Source organism: Leptodactylus fuscus, chromosome 2 (assembly GCF_031893055.1).
Source record: "Leptodactylus fuscus isolate aLepFus1 chromosome 2, aLepFus1.hap2, whole genome shotgun sequence".
Taxonomy (NCBI): domain Eukaryota; kingdom Metazoa; phylum Chordata; class Amphibia; order Anura; family Leptodactylidae; genus Leptodactylus; species Leptodactylus fuscus.
Genome location: NC_134266.1, coordinates 188815797 through 188839600, shown reverse-complemented (window position 1 = coordinate 188839600; position 23804 = coordinate 188815797). Strand labels below are relative to the sequence as shown.

The 23804-nt window shown below is 41.7% G+C and overlaps 1 protein-coding gene across 2 annotated transcripts in view; it reads left to right on the top strand.

The window, feature by feature from the left end:
• Positions 1-23804, top strand: part of NALCN (sodium leak channel, non-selective) — a 356507-nt gene that overhangs the window by 224073 nt on the left and 108630 nt on the right. For both annotated transcript variants that reach the window (XM_075265321.1, XM_075265319.1), the window contains one exon: positions 6759-6833. In XM_075265321.1, the coding sequence (XP_075121422.1) occupies positions 6759-6833 (75 nt within the window). The remainder of the gene's footprint in view (positions 1-6758; positions 6834-23804) is intronic.

The following is a 23804-nucleotide window of genomic DNA, read 5'->3' as shown; positions in this document are numbered from 1 at the left end:
TTCCGTTCTTTGGATCCACTTGGGGACCCGATAAAAGAGAAAGCTAGCCCACTTAAAAAGCGGTTACCCAAGAAAACCTGTGGACACCATAGACTATAATGGGGTCCACTGGGTTTCCACCCGAAAAATGCAGAGAGAAAAGTCCTGCTTGTCAGAATTTTCTCTCAGCATTTTTTATGCAGGTTTGGTGATGGAAACCCCAAACATATAGCGAGCGCTAGTGTGAACCTAGCCTAACTGTGTCCATTGTATTTTTATTCGTTTTACATAGGTTCAAAGGTATAGTCATCACCATATCTGGCAGTCCTAAATCTTTACCTTAGTTGAGACGAAAGTATCTTGATTATTAGAGGTGTTAAAGAGGAGCAGACATTCTTAATATGGCTGCTTGGGTAAATAATTGTACTTGCCATAAAATAACAAGTCATCTTTACCTAAAACTTTGCATTGTGATGATTTCCTTGTTATTCTTCCTAGTATTTAATGAATACATTGACAACTGGGTGTTACAAGTTGTGGATGTATTCCTACAAAGTCTGATATTGTGCAGTCAGTGATGACAGTAACATTATAGGGACATAACCCTGTGACAAGGAAAGTGGCAACCTCTAGTTGTAAATGTATTCTTAGGAATACAAGAGGAATGGCACATTGGGGACTTATAAGAAAAGGTTTTCATAATTGATATTTTAAAGGAAATAACAGTATTTACTAATACATACATATCAGGAAAGATGACAGATCCTCCTTAAGCTCTATGCATTTCTCAGAATAAATACTACTTGACAGTATTTAATTAAGAATAACTAAACTGATAAATTACTTTTTTTCTGCATTTCATTTTATGTACTTTGTGTGAGAACATCGGAAAAAAAAAAAAAAAACTTTTGTCAAGCAGAATTTGAGATATGGAGAATGTAAGCCCAACTTCATGTCAAATGTCTCCCCATGGTGAAGACGTACATTGCTATCTGATGCTGGTTTATCTACAGGAACATCATCATTCTGAGATTTTTGAGGATCTCTTTCAGTTTATGCTTGGGCATTACAGCTAGGTTACTCGTTTAACAACAATTTGCTCTATAATTACTCCCACTCAACTGTCAGAAGCAGTGGGTAGCTTAGAGCAAAACTGCCAAATTGGTTATGTCTTCATCATTTTTTAGGATGTTATTTTCTTAAATACTGCCATATTGCTATGTTTTTAAGAGGTGCAGGTGGTTGGAAAATTGCTCTAAAAGCGGCAGCAGTTTTATCAGAAGAACATTTTTCTGGCCTCATTGTGTTACTAGGGAATGGAATCTACAATATTTTTCATTATACAGTGGGCTTTTCCCAAGTCTAAGATTTAATTTATTTATTTTTTTACATAAATGGTAATTTTTTTTCTACTATTAATATTTTTGTGTTGAACAGAAAGGCAGTGTATTGTTTACATAACTGCCATCTTGAAATAAGGACAGTGACAGTGTCATGTGGTGGTCTATCCTCCCAGCATATTTCCATAGCGATTTACACTTGAGACTGTACATTTGTACTTGTTTAAAGGGATTCTACCATTAAACTACTTTTTTTTCTAATGAACATGTCGGAATAGCCTTAAGAAAGGCTATTCGTCTCCTACCTTTAGACGTGGTCTCCGCTGCGCCGTTCCGTAGAAATACCGGTTTTAACCGGTATGCAAATGAGCTCTCCGCAGCAATGAGGGTGGGCCCCAGCGCTGAAAGTCCGATGAGCGCATCCCCATTGCTGCCCAGATCTCTTTCCTGCGCCGCCTCCTTCTTCTGCAGCAACTCCGCCTCTTCTGGCTTGCTCTTGTAGTTCTATACAGGAGCATAGAGAGGCCACCCCAAAATGCTGCAGAAGAAGGAGGCGGCGCAGGAAAGAGCTCTCAGGCAGCAATGGGGATGCGCTCATCGGCCTTTCAGCGCTGGGGCCTGCCCTCATTGCTGCAGAGAGCTCATTTGCATACCGGTTAAAAACGGTATTTCTACAGAACGGCGTGGCGGAGACCACGTCTAAAGGTAGGAGACGAATAGCCTTTCTTAAGGCTATACCGACGTGTTCATTAGAAAAAAAGGTAGTTTAATGGTAGAATCCCTTTAATAAGAGTCGATAGTATGAAAATAATACAGGTTTAAAAAGTTGCAAGTTAAGGGTACAAGAAAAAAAAAATAGATACAAGGAAGCTGGAGATAGAGTTGTCTACACTGTTTGATAATCTGCATGATTTTCTTTACATTTCTGAAACAGTCTTGTGGGAATCCTTCAGAGAACATACAGATTCATTTCTTGCTGATTTTTTCTATTTTCAACTAGTCTGAAGGAGTGCGGCTTAATCAAAATGGACAGAACTATCTTAGTGTCCAAATGTAGACAGAACAAAAGTGGTTTGCTTCTGTTATAGCCAGTTGTCTTACACCCTGGCTAATCTCCTGGGACACATGTAGAATTTGTCTTTACATATTTCTTAGTTTTAATTATAGCATGAAACAAAAAAGGATCAAAGAAAAAGAGGAACCCATGTTTTGGGTTTTCTTTTTTTTTTTAAAGGGTTATTAGGGGTTACCTTCTCGGCTAATGGGAAACAACCATACACTGCTGCTCTACACTATTCCCATAACTTCTGTATAGAAGAGGAGCAGCTCCAGAAACAACATAGCATATAGGAACAATGCAGAGCAGCACTGTTTACCTGTTCCTGCAAGTCTCTACTCCAGGGTTGGAACGGGAGCAGTTATTCCCATCAATACAGCAAATTCCGATATGAGAATAACCCTTTAAGTAAAGCAATGTATTTATAAAGTCTCTCAATTTTTTATGTACGTTTAACCTCGTAAAATGTGTGAAGTAAACAAGTACAGAACTTTTTGATATCTATCTGGTATTTAACAGGCAAAGTATCTACACAGTTTTTCAGTGAAGCAGATTCATATCGGCTTGGTAAAGTGTCAGTTTAAGTAAGGTTACCATTTTCACACCCTGAATAAGAGTTAGCAAAGGTGAGAAAAGGTTTGCTCTGTATCTGTAATTCTTATTAATTATAACAGTTTTGCAAAGGGACATCGTCTCAGTATCCAGTTACATCCATGCCAGAATACAAACAACTGCAGTGTGCTACAGAAACATAATAGCTAAAAATGAGCGAGTAGTATTCGATCGAGTAGGTATTCTATCGAATATTACGGTATTCGAAATATTCGTACTCGATCGAACACTACTAGCTATTTGCAGTAAATATTCGATTTTGAACCAGCGTTGATTGGCCGAATGCTATACAGTGTATAGCATTCGGCTAATCAACTCTGGTTCTGCAGCAGGCTCGTCCTTGCTAGTCAGGAGATCTGGCAGCTTGCGGTTACGAGGGAGCTTACTTTTTCCTCATAGGAATGCATTGACCAGCGTTGATTGGCCAGTGTACAGCATTCGGCCAATCAACACTGGTTCTGCCGGTGGCTCGTCTGTGAGGAGGTGGAGTCTAAGATAGGAGCACAATGGAGACTGCTGTGGTCCGATCTTAGACTCTGCCTCCTCACAGACGAGCATCCGGCAGAACCAGCGTTGATTGGCTGAATGCTGTACACTGGCCAATAAACGCTGGTCAATTCATTCCTATGAGGAAAAAGTCAGCTCCCTCGTAACAGCAAGCTGCCAGCTCTCCCGACTAGCAAGTACAAGCCTACCTCAGGACCAGCGTTGATTTGCCGAATGCTATACACTGTATAGCATTTGGCCAATCAACGCTGGTTCTGAATCGAATATTTACTGTGAATAGCTAGTAGTATTCGATCGAGTATGTATATTTCGAATACCATAGTATTCAATCGAATACGTACTCGATCGAATACTACTCGCTCATCTCTACAATCCATCCAAAATTGTTCAGAAAGAATGAACACGGGAAGTGCAAGTTTCTATATAATATGTAAGAAGGTTCACAGATTCGCAAGTGAAATAAGTCCATCTAATGTGATGATAAAAAAGGGGAAAAATAGCATTTTCTTTCTACCTGGGTTTAATGTGGTTGAATTTGACTTTATTCAGAGGAACTAGACCATTAAATATAAAGCTAAAAATGAATGCAAGACACGCAGAATTCAACCAACAACTCCATCATTTCATTAGATGGCAAATTACTAGCTTGAGTGATTGGGCATGACATACTTTCAGAACATTCATAGACGTATGGGAAAATAAAATAGCTAATTACAGTATTGCCAGGATTTTGACAGCGCTAAGTCAATGTACTTTTGAATTGAATATCTCCATACAGAAAATCATGATCAAACAATAAACTGATTAGGTTTTATATCTGGCTGGTCAACTGTAAAATGCCAGATTGAATAGAATAAAAACTGTCCTTCAAAGATGATGTCATTCATTTGCCCATCGTTCCGAAGTTATGCAAGTAGATTCTACACAAAATAACTGAAATGTACTTTATTTACACTCAGATAATGGTTAACGGTATAACAGTACCCTGAGGGCTTACCTTAGTATGCATAGAGAAGACACCCTGGTGGCCATACCATTACACATCAGTTCATTGCATCTCTAGGCTCACACTAGTGCTGGATCTCCATCATCCGGATCCATTGGGGAGCCCAAACAATGGAGCGTTAGACTGCTATAACATTGGTTACACACAGAACCCAGCAGACCCCCTGACTATAATGGGGCCCATTGGGTGTCCAATATGTTTAAACTGAAAGTGGCAGAGGAAAAAGGACTCAATGGCAGCATATGACACATGACTCCGATCTCAGCTCTAGATACCTCTACAAAGTACTGGGATTAAGTTTGTAACAAATTTATTGCTGACAGACTCCCTTTTATACATGCAAATTCTCTCAATATCTAAATCCAGGACAACAGTCACCTAAAGGAACAGTGCTAACATCTAAACCACCATGTTAACTGTAGAGGACAGAGGCACTGCATTGGGAACACTAGGACCACTAATTTTGTACCAATGTCAGACTGAGGATTGGAATCATGGACCCTGTTGTAGCTGACTCATAATTATTTCAAATCAATGCACACAAAAGACCCCCACTCTGGATTTCCTGTTTAAACCCATATAGTAATACTCAGTAAAGGGATTGGACAAAGATTTAAAGTTATCATATAGATAGGGGATCACTTCCTGATAAGTTGAGGTCTGACCGTTGGGACAGAGGTCCCGTTCTTCCCTTCTGATGCTGAATCTGGCCACGAAGTGGGAGAATAAATGGGGTGGGTATGTGCATTCTCAGCCAGCTGCTCCATCAGATTGGAGAGTGGGACCCCCATTCCGGAATTGGGGGTGGAGGGGGGATGTTCAATCTCTAATAACCTAGTGAAATGGAATCATTTTAAATCTTGTTCCAACCCCATTAACCTATTAGTCATTGCAAACCATGCTTTGAATAGCTTTTATTTCTACATACAAATATGAAAATGATTTGTCCTGTATAAAACAATTTCTAGAGTCCTGAATGGACCTATTTTATTATAGTCGGCATTACTGAAATAAAAGTTATTCTAGCACAGCTGAGTAAGCATTGAATGACTAAAATACATAGCAGCGCAATTGTGAAAGAGCGGCCAATGCGTAAACATTTTATGACTATTTCTAATGTTATTGAAAGTTTATTATTTTTTATGTTTGTAGCTATTTTTTCTAATTCAGTGAGAATATAAAGGTTAAGGACCTTGACAGAGTAGCACTGACTGTGTATTCTATATTCCTGGCCATTTAATGGAACAGTAAAAGCTATAATTAGAATGCATTATAACAAGTGCCGAAGAAATAATAGCAAACCATCTTCAAACAATTTAATAAACTTGGGAAGGCAATTGTTGTTATTGCGATCAGGCCGACAAATCTCCTGAAGGCATGACACACTGAATGATGATATTGTTTGTCGTAGGAGGAAATTATCAGAATATGACTCTTAATGCGGTATATTAGAGGAAATATATCTGAACACTAACTCTATTTAATTTTCATTATAAATGTTTGATTTTATGTAATGATAGGTTTCAGTCTTCAAACATGAAATTATTTTTATTGCAATATTTAAAATCCTTGAGGGACTGGAATATTTGCTATTTTATATACATTAGACAATTAAGAACTTGACTGGAAAATCTTTGTTAGAATTTTCAATTCTTTGTTTCCTGACCCCATTTCCAATAGACATTATAGTTCAGTGACAGTGGCGTAACTGTCCCTCCCTACAGCGTACATGAGATAGCGACACTGCAGCCACATTCAGATACTTGAAAGGGATACAACTATACTACTCACATCTGAGGTTATGGAGCATACAGTGAGTAAGCGACGCAGCACCCGGCATGCAAACAGGTGGGAGCTGTGTGCTCCGGGAAACAGGTGATCTGCAGGGTCCTAATAGTCTAAAATCTAAGAGATCAGTGCTGGTCCACCAGCGAGGACCCCCGCTGATCAGCTGTATGAAGAGGCCATGGTGCTTTTATCCAGTTTGCAGGGGCTGTAAAACCACGGTTAACCCATGTGGGGCCCCGGTCTAACACACTTAATAAATGTGGCGGCAGGCACAGTAGACACTTTTTTGGTGCAGATTACGCCAGCATTCTGGTGCATTTTGCTTAATATATCTCCTTCAATATTTTCATATATGCAGATGTAATGTGATGGGATATCATATTTAAGTTTAAAGCTATTGCCTACACGTTGATGCCACCGTTCTTATAGTAATGATGATGAGGTTTGTTTTCTGTCTTCCTGTTAATAGATTTTGCTCAGCTTGTTTGTGGCGGTTATCTTGGACAATCTAGAGCTTGATGAAGACTTGAAGAAGCTGAAGCAGGTAACCCAATAATTGTTTCTGCCAATACAAATCAGCTACAAAAACAGTGAATGTCATAAGACAATATTATAATGTACAGATACGTGTTTTATAATAACAAGCATTGTATTTACTTTGTCACCATATACTGTATGTGTTATACAGTGGAGTTGTCTTTAGTTCATAGACTACTACACAGATTTTTAGGTTTTTTGATCTTTATAATTCATCTGTGAATGACAAAATGACGAAGTTTTAAAAGGGTTGTCCCATCACAAGGATCCTATCTATACTGCTTGTTAATGTGGATGTAAGACTTTTCCTAAATACACTGCTTCAGCAAAACTGCTTTGTTTGTCCACTGTCTTACTTTATTGAAAAGTAAACCCATTGATTTCAATGTGTAGCGCGCGTAAGACCGGCACACATTGAAGTCTATGGGATTGTGTTTTACAGCGGGCACTTTGACACGTGTTTACGTGTCTGAATGAGCTGAGCGTAAACTCCGTGTGAAGGTTCCCTTATACGTTTCTGCAAGTAAAATGTTTAGGTTGACCGTGTTTTGTCTACTAGCTGGCAGTGTAATTGCAGCAGCAGTTTAGACTGATCCTTTATTGCATTGGACATAACCACTAGCAGTAACATAAACCTTATATCAGTAGTCTTCCCTATATGAAAAGTACTAGTTGCAAGGAAAGCCATCGCAAAGCAGCGACATGTTCATGAGATATCTCACCATTTGTCCAAATCAAAAAGAATTTCATGAAATCAATGTTTTTGAGATTAAAATGTAAAAGTACTTTCTTGATCCTTTTGTTTTATATGTTCTTTTAGGGAGTATAATTAGTTTTCTGCTACAGTTAACATTAGGTCTTAAGTGTATATTATTCAGCATGTTCATTAGATGTCAGGAAATTCGGAAAACAAAAGGTAGTATTTATGCTAATAAATCATGTTTTAATTACATTTCACTAATATAAAATGATTTCTAGAGATGCAGATGTCTGCACTGGAGCTGGGCATTGGGAGGGTATTACTAGTACAGCCTAGACTATGTACCGTGATCAGGGAGCGGGGCGGAGTGCCATTCTAAATGCAGTATACGCTGATCTTCTGCCCATTCCTCATCTCCTATAAGCGCTGCTCCTCTCCTAATAGGTGGTGGGGGTTGTTTTAGTGGTGAATCAACACCAGAAGAAAATCCTGTGTATGTATCTTTATACTGTACACGAGTGTACTGTATGTTCCACTGTTACAGGAACCAATAGTTTACTCTGCTTTCTTGTATAGCTAGTTCTCAGTAAATAGTCCACCTATTGTACATGTCCCAATGAAACCTAGTAAGCGTTACAAAGCATTGTTAAGATCCATTTGTTGATTTTCATGATCCCATTGCTGCTCCTACAGTTACTGCCTCGCATACTATATAATAAATGTTGTCCTGTAAACTCCTTATTTTTAAGCCATATTTTAGGCCAAAGCTTTTAACTTATTGAAGGATAAAGAGTTGTAGAAGGATGTTGTATGTGACAATGCAAACTGCTTGAAAGTCACTTGGAACTGTTGAGTTAAGAAAGTCTCAGTCCTGCGCAGTTTACTCGTTTTTGCAAATGAAACCCTTGGTTATTACTTTAGTATAAGCCAAGACATAATATGGCATATTAATTCGATAGGGCTAAAAACCATGCCAATAAGTACTGGAAATAACTGTGTTTGATTGAAGGCTGAGAAAACCATCATGAAAATTTATATACCAAAATATGTGATAAATGTCCACTAGGCATTCAATGGTTTAATGCAGTCTTTAACACAATCTGAGCATGTTACTATATATTGAGGGAAACAATTGAGACACCAAAAAAGCATCGGAGATTGTACAGGACTGCACAAACATGGCTGCTTTCTTCCAAAAATAGTCTCAACAAGTTGGGTGTGGAATTATTATTCAGACCAGTTCAAATTAATTGGTGTGATACTGTTTTTGAAAGTAAGCCGCCATGTTTTTCTAATCTTGTAAAACTCATAGAAATTAATAAAGCACCACATAAATGGAGAAATGTAAGAAATGAAGATTTAAACATCCCTTAAACACAGAGTCCGCCCAATATGGCAACATTGTTTTTGGAGTGTTCTCTGACGCCCCCTCTACAGATGCTCCCTGTGTGAGATCAGAAAAACAGGTGAGCATACTAAACTGTATATGTCAGCTTATCTTACAGACACTGTTTATTGGCAGGCAGTATACAGTGTCTGAGCCTTATATGTACCTAGATTGTTGTGTGTGTATATATATATATATATATATATATATATATATATATATATATATACCTGTACCAATCCTCAATTTACAGCTCACTATAAATGTTGCTTAAGTCTTCATGTTAGTACTAGAGCTTTAGAATGATAGATTTCTCATTACTTATAATATTACATGTGTTCCTTCCACATTGTGCTTTTCCACATAATGGTTTTGATATTTTGTGGGTCAGCAGAAGATGCACAAAGATTGACAATTCCATCATCAATTTTTCTGAAATCAATACTGTATTGTAGTAGCAACACTGCACTTGGGACCCCACTAGTGTACTGCCCACAGTACTGTACAGTAACTGCAAAACTACCAAAGGTGAAAGCACGGATACCGTCCCTGAACATTGCATAGAACCACAAATCCTTTACTATACATACAATTGACTAATTCAGTGATGCTATGCACGCTTACATCACTCTTTCACCTGGGGATCTGATAGTGAACTTTTACATGAATACAATTACCCTATAGTACTGTGGGCGATTATAGGTCCCAGCCACAGACTTCTTACAGGTTCAGGAAGTTATAGCAAACCGATGAACCTTAAGAAAAGCTAGATCTTTTAGTTATGCTTGATTCAGACAAAATGGCTCTTGCAGTTGGTCACCATTATGGAGTTACTCAGTCAACAGTAAAGCATATCAAGAAAATAAGATGGAAATGCATGAAGAATTTGCTGCAGCTACGTATACCATCTACTGCAAAGCATTGGCACAAACTACAGGATCCCTATCTCTATCCCATGGAAATTGGAACATCTTTATGGGTGCAAGCCTCATGCTTTAAAGTAGTTTGACCAGAAAAGCAGCTATTTTCTGGCACCACCAGTGCTCCAGATTACACTCCAGAAAATGACAACTTGCCGCTTATGCAAAGCATTGCAACTTTGGCTAAAAGAGTTTCAGGATATGCAAGAAAATGAAGTTGAAAAGTTGCTGAATAGCAACTAAGAAGTATTAACAGAAGATGAGTTCATGGCTAGGACTACACCCGAGCAAGATGATGATACCAGGTGAGCATAAGAAGAACCAGTAACAGAGGATAGTTTTATGTTGGACAGCATTCCATAGGGTTTACATAGGAACAAAACTGTGTTGAATAGGGTTGAGCGATCTTGTTCGGAAAAGATCGGATTCCGATCGGCGATCGAGAAAATTTCACGATCGCCATCGGAATTCCGAACACAATCTTTTTATGTGGGATCGAGATCGGTGATTTTTCCCACAATGCATTGCTTAGCCTTCACACTGAGTATACGATGTATATTCAGTGTGAAGGCTCTGCTGCAGTTCCATAGGAATGAATGGAAGCAGCCGACATACAGCCTTAACCCCCTGCGCGCCGGCTGCCTCCATTCATTCGAATGGAAGGCTAAACTAAATCTCTAGCAGCTACTTACCTCTAGAGATGGCTGCTCCAGTGCCCTCCTTCTTCTTGCTGCCCCGCCTCCCAGGTTAGTGTTTAAAGCGCTAGGTAGGCGGGGCTTGTGGCTTAGAGTGTGGGCGGGTACAGGGCGGGGAGACGTGATGTCTCCCCTCCCAGTGCCCTCCCACACTCTCCTAACCCGCCCACACTCTCCTAACCTGGCAAGGAGGGGGCAGCGAAGGAAGAAAAGCAGCGTGGAGCAGCAGCGAGGCGAAGAATGAAGGCACAGGACCAGCCATCTCTGGAGGTAAGTGGACACCAGGGGGTAGGATTGCTTTTAAAATCCGATCTCCGATTATTAAAAAAAAATCCCATTGACTTGCATTGGGATCGAGATCGGGTTCGAATGAAAAATGATCAGAAATCGGATTTTAAAATCGATCCTGAAAAGTCAAGATTGGCTCAACCCTAGTGTTGAACTATTTTTATTACATTGACACATCAATGATACTTGCCATGAGAATCAAACAATTTTATCTTATTATTTATTTTATGTACCTAACTTAACATCTTTAAAGAGAAAAGCTAAAAGCCAAACAGAAATCAGCATGTATTTCATAAAGTTAATACCCAATACAGATATCTCTTCAGCATGCATCGCTTTCAGCTCTGGGGACATCTTTTCTTGATGCACCACAGCCGCTCCATCCACCACTATCACCTCCACCCTTTTATTATCTTATGGATAACAATAGGGACTGAGAACTTCATGATGGTTCACTGCTCCTGATGTAGTTACAGTTCAGTATTAAAGGTTATGGATTCCTACAAGATGCACATTAGTACTGTGAAAAGGGACTATACAAGGTGCATGGTATATGTAATTAAAAAGCTACAATATAGTAATATGTTGTGTACATGAGTACAGGGTCATAAATAGTATGTCTGTAAAAGCATTGCCTTATGGTGAAAGGGCTGGTCCATGAAGACTCCTAATCGTATGCACTATCAGAGCATATGGGCATCATAAAAGGACATTCTCCCCATCAGGACCACCCCATGTTTCAGTTAGAATGGAGAGACGCTGTATAGGAACATTGCTGGTTCTGATGGACTCAATATATTACTTGGTAGGTCATTCATTTGAATGGTTCCATGTAATGCTACATTTTTCCTGGCAAAATCACTTGTTTGTCTGGGTGCCAGGCATTCAGCTGATTGTCCTGGGGGCTTCTTTCTGAAATGGGATGTCCCTGTTAGCGCAACCCCTTTAAGTTGTTGCAAAAATGAAACATCTCAAGTCTGGAATTCATGCAAATTCAGACAGTAGTGGGCAGGGGTAGCTAGATTTATGACACTATATTCAGGACCAGTGGCGTAACTACCGTGGTAGCAGCAGTAGCAGCTGCCACAGGGCCCGGACCATTCGGGGGCCCGGTGACAGCCGCTACCGCTGCGTTTTTTTTTTTAAATAGGCTGTTACGGGCCCTATTCACTTGCCGATCCTGGCTGGGCCGGGATCGGCAAGTGACACCACGGGCCCCACAGACACTATCATTATACTCGGGGGTCTTTGCACACCCCCGAGTATAATGATCGGCGGACCGGAGAGGTAAGGGAACATAAAAAACTGTTACTTACTAGAGATGAGCGAACACTAAAATGTTCGAGGTTCGAAATTCGATTCGAACAGCCGCTCACTGTTCGAGTGTTCGAATGGGTTTCGAACCCCATTATAGTCTATGGGGAACATAAACTCGTTAAGGGGGAAACCCAAATTCGTGTCTGGAGGGTCACCAAGTCCACTATGACACCCCAGGAAATGATACCAACACCCTGGAATGACACTGGGACAGCAGGGGAAGCATGTCTGGGGGCATAAAAGTCACTTTATTTCATGGAAATCCCTGTCAGTTTGCGATTTTCGCAAGCTAACTTTTCCCCATAGAAATGCATTGGCCAGTGCTGATTGGCCAGAGTACGGAACTCGACCAATCAGCGCTGGCTCTGCTGGAGGAGGCAGAGTCTAAGATCGCTCCACACCAGTCTCCATTCAGGTCCGACCTTAGACTCCGCCTCCTCCGGCAGAGCCAGCGCTGATTGGCCGAAGGCTGGCCAATGCATTCCTATGCGAATGCAGAGACTTAGCAGTGCTGAGTCAGTTTTGCTCAACTACACATCTGATGCACACTCGGCACTGCTACATCAGATGTAGCAATCTGATGTAGCAGAGCCGAGGGTGCACTAGAACCCCTGTGCAAACTCAGTTCACGCTAATAGAATGCATTGGCCAGCGCTGATTGGCCAATGCATTCTATTAGCCCGATGAAGTAGAGCTGAATGTGTGTGCTAAGCACACTCATTCAGCACTGCTTCATCACGCCAATACAATGCATTAGCCAGTGCTGATTGGCCAGAGTACGGAATTCGGCCAATCAGCGCTGGCCAATGCATTCTATTAGCCCGATGAAGTAGAGCTGAATGTGTGTGCTAAGCACACACATTCAGCACTGCTTCATCACGCCAATACAATGCATTAGCCAGTGCTGATTGGCCAGAGTACGGAATTCGGCCAATCAGCGCTGGCTCTGCTGGAGGAGGCGGAGTCTAAGGTCGGACCTGAATGGAGACTGGTGTGGAGCGATCTTAGACTCCGCCTCCTCCAGCAGAGCCAGCGCTAATTGGCCGAATTCCGTACTCTGGCCAATCAGCGCTGGCCAATGCATTCTATTAGCCCGATGAAGTAGAGCTGAATGTGTGTGCTAAGCACACACATTCAGCACTGCTTCATCACGCCAATACAATGCATTAGCCAGTGCTGATTGGCCAGAGTACGGAATTCGGCCAATCAGCGCTGGCCAATGCATTCTATTAGCCCGATGAAGTAGAGCTGAATGTGTGTGCTAAGCACACACATTCAGCACTGCTTCATCACGCCAATACAATGCATTAGCCAGTGCTGATTGGCCAGAGTACGGAATTCGGCCAATCAGCGCTGGCTCTGCTGGAGGAGGCGGAGTCTAAGGTCGGACCTGAATGGAGACTGGTGTGGAGCAATCTTAGACTCCGCCTCCTCCAGCAGAGCCAGCGCTGATTGGCCGAATTCCGTACTCTGGCCAATCAGCGCTGGCCAATGCATTCTATTAGCCCGATGAAGTAGAGCTGAATGTGTGTGCTAAGCACACACATTCAGCACTGCTTCATCACGCCAATACAATGCATTAGCCAGTGCTGATTGGCCAGAGTACGGAATTCGGCCAATCAGCGCTGGCCAATGCATTCTATTAGCCCGATGAAGTAGAGCTGAATGTGTGTGCTAAGCACACACATTCAGCACTGCTTCATCACGCCAATACAATGCATTAGCCAGTGCTGATTGGCCAGAGTACGGAATTCGGCCAATCAGCGCTGGCTCTGCTGGAGGAGGCGGAGTCTAAGATCGCTCCACACCAGTCTCCATTCAGGTCTGACCTTAGACTCCACCTCCTCCAGCAGAGCCAGCGCTGATTGGCCGAATTCCGTACTCTGGCCAATCAGCACTGGCTAATGCATTGTATTGGCGTGATGAAGCAGTGCTGAATGTGTGTGCTTAGCACACACATTCAGCTCTACTTCATCGGGCTAATAGAATGCATTGGCCAATCAGCGCTGGCCAATGCATTCTATTAGCGTGAACTGAGTTTGCACAGGGGTTCTAGTGCACCCTCGGCTCTGCTACATCAGATTGCTACATCTGATGTAGCAGTGCCGAGTGTGCATCAGATGTGTAGTTGAGCAAAACTGACTCAGCACTGCTAAGTCTCTGCATTCGCATAGGAATGCATTGGCCAGCCTTCGGCCAATCAGCGCTGGCTCTGCCGGAGGAGGCGGAGTCTAAGGTCGGACCTGAATGGAGACTGGTGTGGAGCGATCTTAGACTCCGCCTCCTCCAGCAGAGCCAGCGCTGATTGGTCGAGTTCCGTACTCTGGCCAATCAGCACTGGCTAATGCATTGTATTGGCGTGATGAAGCAGTGCTGAATGTGTGTGCTTAGCACACACATTCAGCTCTACTTCATCGGGCTAATAGAATGCATTGGCCAGCGCTGATTGGCCGAATTCCGTACTCTGGCCAATCAGCACTGGCTAATGCATTGTATTGGCGTGATGAAGCAGTGCTGAATGAGTGTGCTTAGGACACACATTCAGCTCTACTTCATCAGGCTAATAGAATACATTGGCCAATCAGCGCTGGCCAATGCATTCTATTAGCTTGATGAAGCAGAGTGTGCACAAGGGTTCAAGTGCACTCCCTTGTGCGCTTGAACCCTTGTGCACACTCTGCTTCATCAAGCTAATAGAATGCATTGGCCAGCGCTGATTGGCCAGAGTACGGAATTCGGCCAATCAGCGCTGGCCAATGCATCCCTATGGGAAAAAGTTTATCTCACAAAAATCACAATTACACACCCGATAGAGCCCCAAAAAGTTATTTTTAATAACATTCCCCCCTAAATAAAGGTTATCCCTAGCTATCCCTGCCTGTACAGCTATCCCTGTCTCTTAGTCACAAAGTTCACATTCTCATATGACCCGGATTTGAAATCCACTATTCGTCTAAAATGGAGGTCACCTGATTTCGGCAGCCAATGACTTTTTCCAATTTTTTTCAATGCCCCCGGTGTCGTAGTTCCTGTCCCACCTCCCCTGCGCTGTTATTGGTGCAAAAAAGGCGCCAGGGAAGGTGGGAGGGGAATCGAATTTTGGCGCACTTTACCACGCGGTGTTCGATTCGATTCGAACATGGCGAACACCCTGATATCCGATCGAACATGTGTTCGATAGAACACTGTTCGCTCATCTCTATTACTTACCTCTCCGCGATCCTGCCAGGCCTCCGTCCTACTGTTGTGTGACGTCTCTGACGTCACATGAACCCAGCATTCTGCAGGGGACACTATTGAGGTTAATACTGTGTGCAGGGGACACTATTGGGGTTAATACTGTGTGCAGGGGACACTATTGGGGTTAATACTGTGTGCAGGGGACACTATTGGGGTTAATACTGTGTGCAAGGGCCACTATTGGGGTTAATACTGTGTGCAGGGGACACTATTGGGGTTAATAGTGTGTGCAGGGGACACTATTGGGGTTAATACTGTGTGCATGGGACACTATTGGGGTTAATAGTGTGTGCAGGGGACACTATTGGGGTTAATACTGTGTGCATGGGACACTATTGGGGTTAATAGTATGTGCAGGGGACACTATTAGGGTTAATACTGTGTGCAGGGGCCACTATTGGGGTTAATACTGTGTGCAGGGGACACTATTGGGGTTAATAGTGTGTGCAGGGGACACTATTGGGGTTAATAGTGTGTGCAGGGGACACTATGGGGGTTAATAGTGTGTGCAGGGGACACTATTGGGGTTAATAGTGTGTGCAGGGGACACTATGGGGGTTAATACTGTGTGCATGGGACACTATTGGGGTTAATAGTGTGTGCAGGGGACACTATTGGGGTTAATACTGTGTGCAGGGGCCACTATTGGGGTTAATACTGTGTGCAGGGGCCAGTAAGGGACATAGTAGAGTGCGGAGGAGGGGGTCGGTCGAGGTGTTCGGAGTCAGTTGGGATGGGGGGGGGCCCATGTCAAAAGTTTGCCACGGGGCCCCACCATTCCTAGTTACGCCACTGTTCAGGACGGAGATTCTTTCAAGATACACTCACTGGCCACTTTATTAGGTACACCTGTCCAACTGCTCGTTAACACTTAATTTCTAATCAGCCAATCACATGGCGGCAACTCAGTGCATTTAGGCATGTAGACATGGTCAAGACAATCTCCTGCAGTTCAAACCGAGCATCAGTATGGGGAAGAAAGGTGATTTGAGTGCCTTTGAACGTGGCATGGTTGTTGGTGCCAGAAGGGCTGGTCTGAGTATTTCAGAAACTGCTGATCTACTGGGATTTTCACGCACAACCATCTCTAGGGTTTACAGAGAATGGTCCGAAAAAGAAAAAACATCCAGTGAGCGGCAGTTCTGTGGGCGGAAATGCGTTGTTGATGCCAGAGGTCAGAGGAGAATGGCCAGACTGGTTTGAGCTGATAGAAAGGCAACAGTGACTCAAATAGCCACCCGTTACAACCAAGGTAGCCAGAAGAGCATCTCTGAACGCACAGTACGTCGAACTTTGAGGCAGATGGGCTACAGCAGCAGAAGACCACACCGGGTGCCACTCCTTTCAGCTAAGAACAGGAAACTGAGGCTACAATTTGCACAAGCTCATCGAAATTGGACAATTGAAGATTGGAAAAACGTTGCCTGGTCTGATGAGTCTCGATTTCTGCTGCGACATTCGGATGGTAGGGTCAGAATTTGGCGTCAACAACATGAAAGCATGGATCCATCCTGCCTTGTATCAACATTTCAGGCTGGTGGTGGTGGTGTCATGGTGTGGGGAATATTTTCTTGGCACTCTTTGGGCCCCTTGGTACCAATTGAGCATTGTTGCAACGCCAAAGCCTACCTGAGTATTGTTGCTGACCATGTCCATCCCTTTATGACCACAATGTACCCAACATCTGATGGCTACTTTCAGCAGGATAATGCGCCATGTCATAAAGCTGGAATCATCTCAGACTGGTTTCTTGAACATGACAATGAGTTCACTGTACTCCAATGGCCTCCACAGTCACCAGATCTCAATCCAATAGAGCATCTTTGGGATGTGGTGGAACGGGAGATTCGCATCATGGATGTGCTGCCGACAAATCTGCGGCAACTGTGTGATGCCATCATGTCAATATGGACCAAAATCTCTGAGGAATGCTTCCAGCACCTTGTTGAATCTATGCCACGAAGAATTGAGGCAGTTCTGAAGGCAAAAGGGAGTCCAACCCATTACTAGCATGGTGTACCTAATAAAGTGGCCGGTGAGTGTATATTCCTTAAGTTTGAAGAGAAATGATGAAATCATCTATTTGACCCTATACCTTTCCATGAACTGTAGTTCTTTAATATTCAGTACTGATTATTAGAATGAATCACTTCTGATTTCAGAGTAGAAAAGCTACAGAGAGTCATAACACCCAGGTCTTCTGTTGTTAGCCAGTCATCAGACACATGCGGTTTTATGGCAGCCTGTGTCTGCATCTCTGTATGAGCTTAAATTGCTCACCACCCTGCAAGCTTATTATAGAAACCATTCTAATTTGTTAAAGAAATATTAGGGAAATTAGGGAAGTATTAGGGAGATGGTGGTTATATACAGTCCTATGAAAAAGTTTGGGCACCCCTATTAATCTTAATCATTTTTAGTTCTAAATATTTTGGTATTTGCAACAGCCATTTCAGTTTGATATATCTAATAACTGATGGACACAGTAATATTTCAGGATTGAAATGAGGTTTATTGTACTAACAGAAAATGCGCAATATGCATTAAACCAAAATTTGACCGGTGCAAAAGTATGGGCACCTCAACAGAAAAGTGACATTAATATTTAGTACATCCTCCTTTTGCAAAGATAACAGCCTCTAGTCGCTTCCTGTAGCTTTTAATCAGTTCCTGGATCCTGGATAAAGGTATTTTGGACAAACAATTCAAGTTCAGTTAAGTTAGATGGTCGCCGAGCATGGACAGCCCGCTTCAAATCATCCCACAGATGTTCAATGATATTCAGGTCTGGGGACTGGGATGGCCATTCCAGAACATTGTAATTGTTCCTCTGCATGAATGCCTGAGGATTTGGAGCGGTGTTTTGGATCATTGTCTTGCTGAAATATCCATCCCCGGCGTAACTTCAACTTCGTCACTGATTCTTGAACATTATTCTCAAGAATCTGCTGATACTGAGTGGAATCCATGCGACTCTCAACTTTTACAAGATTCCCGATGCCGGCATTGGCCACACAGCCCCAAAGCATGATGGAACCTCCACCAAATTTTACAGTGGGTAGCATGTGTTTTTCTTGGAATGCTGTTTCTTTTTGGACGCCATGCATAACGCCTTTTTTTATAACCAAACAACTCAATTTTTGTTTCCAAAATGAAGCTGCCTTGTCCAAATGTGCTTTTTCATACCTCAGGCAACTCTATTTGTGGCGTACGTGCAGAAACGGCTTCTTTCTCATCACTCTCCCATACAGCTTCTATTTGTGCAAAGTGCGCTGTATTGTTACCGATGCACAGTGACACCATCTGCAGCAAGATGATGCTGCAGCTCTTTGGAGGTGGTCTGTGGATTGTCCTTGACTGTTCTCACCATTCTTCTTCTCTGCCTTTCTGATATTTTTCTTGGCCTGCCACCTCTGGGCTTAACAAGAACTGTCCCTGTGGTCTTCCATTTCCTTACTATGTTCCTCACAATGGAAACTGACAGGTTAAATCTCTGAGACAACGTTTTGTATCCTTCCCCTGAACAACTATGTTGAACAATCTTTGTTTTCAGATCATTTGAGAGCGGGCTGTCCATGTTCGGCGACCATCAAACTTAACTGAACTTGAATTGTTTTGTAGAAAGAAATGGTCCAAAATACCTTCATCCAGGATCCAGGAACTGATTAAAAGCTACAGGAAGCGACTAGAGGCTGTTATCTTTGCAAAAGGAGGATGTACTAAATATTAATGTCACTTTTCTGTTGAGGTGCCCATATTTTTGCACTGGTCAAATTTTGGTTTATTGCATATTGCGCATTTTCTGTTAGTACAATAAACCTCATTTCAATCCTGAAATATTACTGTGTCCATCAGTTATTAGATATATCAAACTGAAATGGCTGTTGCAAACACCAAAATATTTAGAACTAAAAATGATTAAGATTAATAGGGGTGCCCAAACTTTTTCATAGGACTGTAGTCCCATATTAGTGCAGGTTCTCTTCTTCTAAATATAGTGATTTGCTTGGGGACAGATTAACATGCTGCCATTTGTGACAGGTAAAAAATAAAGCTCCAAAGTATAGCCATGACAAATACAATGGAACATCCCAGTACAGCAGATGTAATGATACCTTAACGTTAAATACTTCTGAAATCAAAAAGCGTTTTCTCATCTGCTTGGGAGCGATCTCTGATGAAAAGAGTCATTTTAAGTAAGTATCATGGTTTCAGTGCTCATTTAGCTGTGGTATTAATTGCAGATTGCCATATGTTGGAAGCACAATGTAACAGCTGAGGAGCTGCTTTCTGGTTTGTTTTCTACATGTTTCCAGTAAGTAAACTTCATTTAAATTGTAGTTCTGTATGAAAACCATATGGCACCAATTAGACTGCAATGGGGGAATCTATTGGTGGTCCTTGGTTTTAAAGGCCTCTAAACAATATGTAAAACGTATTAATATAGTAATTTTAGTTCTAAAGGATTCTGCTAAGAGTATTTCAGTCTTAATGATTGATATATTATTTCTTTTATACTCTGTAAAACGATGAATACAGGATTAGCAGACTGGTAGAGGAAGACTCCTAAAGTGCTGCTTAATATGAGACTATACTATACCTTTGGAGCCACTTTAATATACTCAGGAACTTCTCCATATTGTTGGAAATACTTACAGCCACATATAGTCAGGGTATCCCTTATACAAAGGAGCAGACTGTTTTCTGAAATGGAGTTAGATGGTCTTTTTTCTCTCTATCTGTAGCTAGTGGTGATGTCACCCACTGATCACAACCGTACAACACTCATTTTTGGGAGTAGGCTACTTGCTGGGGCCTCGTCCTTGTGATATAGCTGGATACTTCATTTGGAAAGTACCTGGTGAAGGGGTATATTCAATTCTATGTTGACAGCTGAGTACCACTGGATACAAAAAGTGGTGAAAGTAAGGTAGTTGCCATTTATTAATGTTCAGATGGAGATTGTTGGTACCAGTAGAATGACTGGTAGAAGGAGAATACTTTGAGTATATTTACTATAGTTACATATTTTCTACACTGGGTTGGGAAGCATTAGACAACAGGAGACTTTTGCATACATGATCCTTAGTGATGTTATGTCCATAGTGATTTAACTGTTGAATTACCCCAAGTGGACGCAAATAACGAAAACCCCAACATAGGTGTCAGTTATAAGCCACTTGAGATATATATATATATATATATATATATATATATATATATATATATATATATACAGTCATGGCCAAAAGTTTTGAGAATGATACAAATATAAATTTTTACAGTCTACTGCTTCAGTTTTCCTAATGGCAATTTGCATATACTCCAGAATGTTATAAAGAGTGATCAGCTTAACAGCAATTACTTGCAAAGTCAATATTTACCTAGAAAATGAACTTTATCCCCCAAAACACATTTCAACATCATTGCAGCCCTGCCTTAAAAGGACCAGCTAACATCGTTTCAGTGATTGCTCCATTAACACAGGTGTGGGTGTTGATGAGGACAGGGCTGGAGAACAATCTGTCATGATTAAGTAAGAATGACACCACTGGACACTTTAAAAGGAGGCTGGTGCTTGGCATCATTGTTTCTCTTCTGTTAACCATGGTTATCTCTAAAGAAACACGTGCAGTCATCATTGCACTGCACAAAAATGGCCTAACAGAGAAGAGTATCGCAGCTAGAAAGATTGCACCTCAGTCAACAATCTATCGCATCATCAAGAACTTCAAGGAGAGCGGTTCCATTGTTGGCAAAAAGGCTCCAGGGCGCCCAAGAAAGACCAGAAAGTGCCAGGACCTTCTCTTAAAAGTGTTTCAGCTGCGGTATCGGGTTACCAGCAGTGCAGAGCTTGCTCAGGAATGGCAGTAGGCAGGCGTGAGTGCATCTGCACGCACTGTGAGGCGGAGACTCTTGGAGCAAGGCCTGGTCTCAAGGAGGGCAGCAAAGAAGCCACTTCTCTCCAGAAAAAACATCAGGGACAGACTGATATTCTGCAAAAGGTACAGGGAGTGGACTGCTGAGGACTGGGGTAAAGTCATTTTCTCTGATGAATCCCCTTTTCGATTGTTTGGGACATCTGGAAAACAGCTTATTCGGAGAAGACGAGGTGAGCGCTACCACCAGTCTTGTCTCATTCCAACTGTAAAGCATCCTGAAACCATTCATGTGTGGGGTTGCTTCTCAGCCAAGGGAATCAGCTCTCTCACAGTCTTGCCTAAAAACACAGCCATGAATAAAGAATGGTACCAGAATGTCCTCCAAGATCAACTTCTCCCAACCGTCCAAGAGCAGTTTGGCGATCAACAATGCCTTTTCCGGCATGATGGAGCACCTTGCCATAAAGCAAAGGCGATAACTAAATGGCTCAGGGAACAAAACAGAGATTTTGGGTCCATGGCCTGGAAACTCCCCAAATCTTAATCCCATTGAGAACTTATGGTCAATCATCAAGAGACGGGTGGACGAAGAAAAACCTACAAATTCTGACAAAATGCAAGCATTGATTGTGCAAGAATGGACTGCTATCAGTCAGGATTTGGTCCAGAAGTTGATTGAGAGCGTGCCAGGGAGAATTGCAGAGGTCCTGAAGAAGAAGGGTCAACACTGCAAATATTGACTTGCTGCATTAACTCATTCTAACTGTCAATATAAGCTTTTGTTACTCATAATATGATTGCAATTATATTTCTGTATGTGATAAAAACATCTGACAAACACACATAAAAACCAGAGGACAGCAGATCATGTGAAAATATAATATTTGTGTCATTCTCAAAACTTTTGGCCATGACTGTATATCATACTTAAATACATTGCCTGTCAGTGCAGATGTCAAGTTATTTCGATAGTTATCACCATATTGCAGCATCCTTCTTTATCCACAGAATACAAGCTGATGGGCATAGTATTTGTATTCTACACATAGCTTACATCTTCTGTAATTTATTTCTTCTATTACTGGAATCAGTGCTATATGTAAAGGAACATTTTGGCTAAAGGTTATTTTCACGCACAGGTTTGTGATCAGGTGTGAAGGTGCCTGGAGAGTCAGCATTTATTTGTGTGTTTTTCTTATATTTTATCTTTGTTTTTTGTAGTATAAGAAACAGCCTTGACGTTTGACCCAGGCTGTTGTTACTAAGTCGCTATGTTGAGCACCCCTTTCTCCTATTGGTTTTTTATTTATTGCTCTTGTGCGCACTGCTATAGAACCTATAGGAAATAATCGACTATTTATGTCAGATACGTCAGATACCAGGCTATCAGGGACTCCAGTTTGGGCTCTGGAATAAAGCCATTTATAGCAAATGAAGTTTAACAGACAGCAATGAATAAGATAAAACAACTTAAATGTAAAGGGGTTATCTGATGTATCAAGTACATATCAAAAAACCCTGAAGACCTATTAACCACCATTTTATACTGCCCTTCAGACACAAATCATTTTTAATCCTGATTTGTGTCTTCTTTGGCACCACTACTGAATTATGCCGTTAGGAGTGGAAACCTGCTACCTGACCCATTGTACAATTTTTTACCCGCAACTTCCAAATCCCCTAATATGCACTTTATTTACCTTTGACAACCCTTGCTACACATCACCATCAATCAGTCTCCTTCTACCACTGGCAGTTGTAAATATGTTCTCTATTTGTACCATGTTTTTGGCAGCAGTGAAAACAAATTGTGTTGCTTGCTCATATTTCAGATGCAGTTCTCCCAGCTTTCCTGTGTAATGCTGTGCTACTGTGCCACACTAGAAATCAATAGAGATAGCTGCTCATGTCTCATAGGCAGCTACACAACAAGGGTGTCCAAATCCCGTCCTCAACATTGGTGCAGTTCCTGGAGGTAGAATCCACATCTATAAGACATTTATGGTTTATCCTGTATATGTCTAAGATGGGAAAAGCACTTTAAGTGAGCTCTCATTTGGAGCAGTGCTGTAACACAGGAATCTGACAGCAGAGTTGTCAGCCACACATCAACAGGTTCACTCACATTCATTGCTCAGCTTGTATACACTGGATACAACTTAACCAATGGTCGAGATACTTTCTTTTACACTCTGTCATGTTAGTTTTACTCACTCTTAGGATCATAATATACAGCATAGATTTAAGAATAGCAGAGAGGAAGAAGATCGGAGCCAGAGCTGCAGTAGCTGGAACTATTTAAGAACACAATAGCTTATTACCATCTTGGGAATTCAATCTTTGTTCCTAATTTCCAGGTGAAGATAGAAAGGGTAAACAATTATGATGTGCTAACATTTCCATTATCATCTTTTTTTAACGTCTATGAAGCCATATTCCAGAAAAAAAAAAAAACATTTCTAACATTTCTATTCAGCCTTGAAATGCTGAATTTCATTTCCTGTGATATCTCCTCTTTTTGTCACATCTTTAGTAATTATATTTTCTTT